A 2,284-nucleotide genomic window follows, 5' to 3' on the forward strand; every position below is an offset into this window, starting at 1 on the left:
TAAATCATCATTCAAAATAAAATCAGCAGAACTTGAAATTACATCCATCTGTCCATCCACGCAGAGTGAAACCAACGATACGCTATTGGCCCGATTGGCAAAAGCATGTAGGTTCCATTTAAGGCACGAAAACAAGTGGTCAGATTTTCCAAGTGTACAGAACACTGGTTTCGTGCTGGGTGTTGACTGAGCACTTCTAAAATTCTGGCCTGAAGGATCACAATGGGAGTTGCTGGCCACCAAAAGATCTGGCAGTGTTGCCAATTCTCATGATTTTATTGCAAGTCTTGCAATATTTGTTGTTTACCTCAAAGCTCCAACTGCTGGAGTCAAGGGATTGAAAGAGAATCTCAGCTTTCATTTAAATGTCTAGCCCTCATGGGGGCAGAGGAAGATTTAAAATGTGACTCCAGTGTCAGAAACTGGAAGGTGAATAAGAAGATCCCAGAAATTTAGAAATATCTTATGATCTGTAAGCCAATCTCATGATTTTGGGGAGTGTTCTGACACATGAATTTTGAAAGCCTAGGGCTGACAATGGCTCTGGCTTAGCTGTGCGGACGGAGCACTTGAAATTCTGGCATTGAGCTCTTTGGAATACCTGGCTACATGAGCCTGATATCCAGAGGTTCTCAGTCTCCCACTGAATTCAGCTGGCACTGTGGATGCTCAGAGTCTCTGGCACTCGATCCCTAAAGAGCTACACCTTCAGTGGGCAACCCCTGCTGAACTATCCCCTTTAAAGTATGCCCAGTGGTCCAGTATGGTTTTGTTAGCCCTGTAGTTAAAGACTCACCTGTACTAGGCAACTGATTGTTACTGGCCCCATGGGCTCTGCGTAAAACAGGTTTCATTGTATATATTTTCCTCCTGGAGAAAGCTACAGGAAATGTTAGTTGGGGGTGTGTGTGTTTGTGTGTGTGTGTGTGTGTGTGTGTGTGTGTGTGTGTGTGTGTGTGTGTGTGTGTGTGTGTGTGTGTACATACCAGAGACTTCCAGCAGCTGTGATCTCAAACTCATTTTATTTTCCCTCATCTAAAAAGTTTTACACTTGCAGAGGGACATTCTGATGCATGTCCATGTCAAAGGTCTATCTGGCAACAGTCACTTGCTGTTTGCAAATTGGACAGGTCTTACACTGGGACTGGATGAGAAACCACGAGTCTATGCACGTGCCATGATAGACATGAGAACAAGGGAGGATCTTCAGCTGTTCTCCTTCTTCATACTCGACCATGCAGATCACACATGTAACATATTTGTCTCCCGTTTTGAACGTGCTCACGGTTATCTTCTGGCTCTTCCTGCACCATCTCATGCAGCCCACAACCAGCAGAGTGCACACGATCATGCCGATTGCCATGCCAAACTCCTGGATGAAAAGAGAAATCATGCGTTTGGAGCAATATCCAAACTGGAGATCCCAATAGTGCCTAGCAGCATCCCTGATGGAGAGCTTTGCATTGTCCCAGCAGGGATTATGATAATGTTCAGGTACCACTAGAGTGACATGAATGCCTTTTTCCGAGTCCATAACCCTTCTCAGCTGCTTGGAGGCTGATTCCCCAGTAAAGACAGAAGGAATTCCAACCTTCTGCCTGATTTCTTCAACATTGGTCACCATTGTCACCAGTTTCTCTGAGTTCACGTTGTGGACAATCGCAGCTTGATAGCCAGCTTGCTGAGCATGAAGGATCTTAACTCCCAACGGGCAGTCATACCTAGTTATGAGCGCGATGAAGGCTGCCGAGGAATTGCCGCCTGCTGGTGGACCCCTGATAGGGTGACAGGCATTTGCAGGTGCTGCCTCAATCAGATAACCCCTCAGGCCCTCTCTCGGGACAGGAGGCCCCAGGCAGGCAGACAACGCTCTAAAATCTATGCAAGTGGAGTTCTGCTTGTAGACCACGTAAACAAAGACTTCAGCCATAGGCACCTCTAAGAGCAGGAATACAGTGATCAGGCAGAGAGGAGTTGGCAGCAGAGACCACATGCTGACAGCTGCTGGTGGTCTCTCAGTGTGCCGACCTAGTTCCTATCTAATCGCAGCCGTTGGCTTCAGAGGACTGTATGGGGAACAGTAGGAAAACTCAGCTCTGCTCATCTTCTTTGATGGCATCAGTGAGACACGCTCAAGCCTTCTAAGGCAATAACAATGACAGAATGAGGTGGGTTATTGTCTCCCAGTCCCTTCCCTTAGAGCTACTGTCAGCAGCTTTTTTCACTGCATAGTCCAGCTGGATGGCTCCCAGCCGACGCCTCCTTTCTCATTAGCTGCACGCAG

General features: G+C 47.2%; 1 protein-coding gene across 1 annotated transcript; it reads right to left on the reverse strand.

Moving 5' to 3' along the window:
- Nucleotides 1-1,090: 1,090 nt before the first annotated feature.
- On the reverse strand, nucleotides 1,091-1,993 carry LOC116814761 (E3 ubiquitin-protein ligase ZNRF4-like). Its single transcript, XM_032762631.1, has one exon. It carries the CDS (start codon nucleotides 1,991-1,993, stop codon nucleotides 1,091-1,093), a length of 903 nt encoding a protein of 300 aa, XP_032618522.1.
- Nucleotides 1,994-2,284: the final 291 nt, after the last annotated feature.

Source organism: Chelonoidis abingdonii, chromosome 11 (assembly GCF_003597395.2).
Source record: "Chelonoidis abingdonii isolate Lonesome George chromosome 11, CheloAbing_2.0, whole genome shotgun sequence".
In the NCBI taxonomy this organism is placed as follows: Eukaryota; Metazoa; Chordata; order Testudines; family Testudinidae; genus Chelonoidis; species Chelonoidis abingdonii.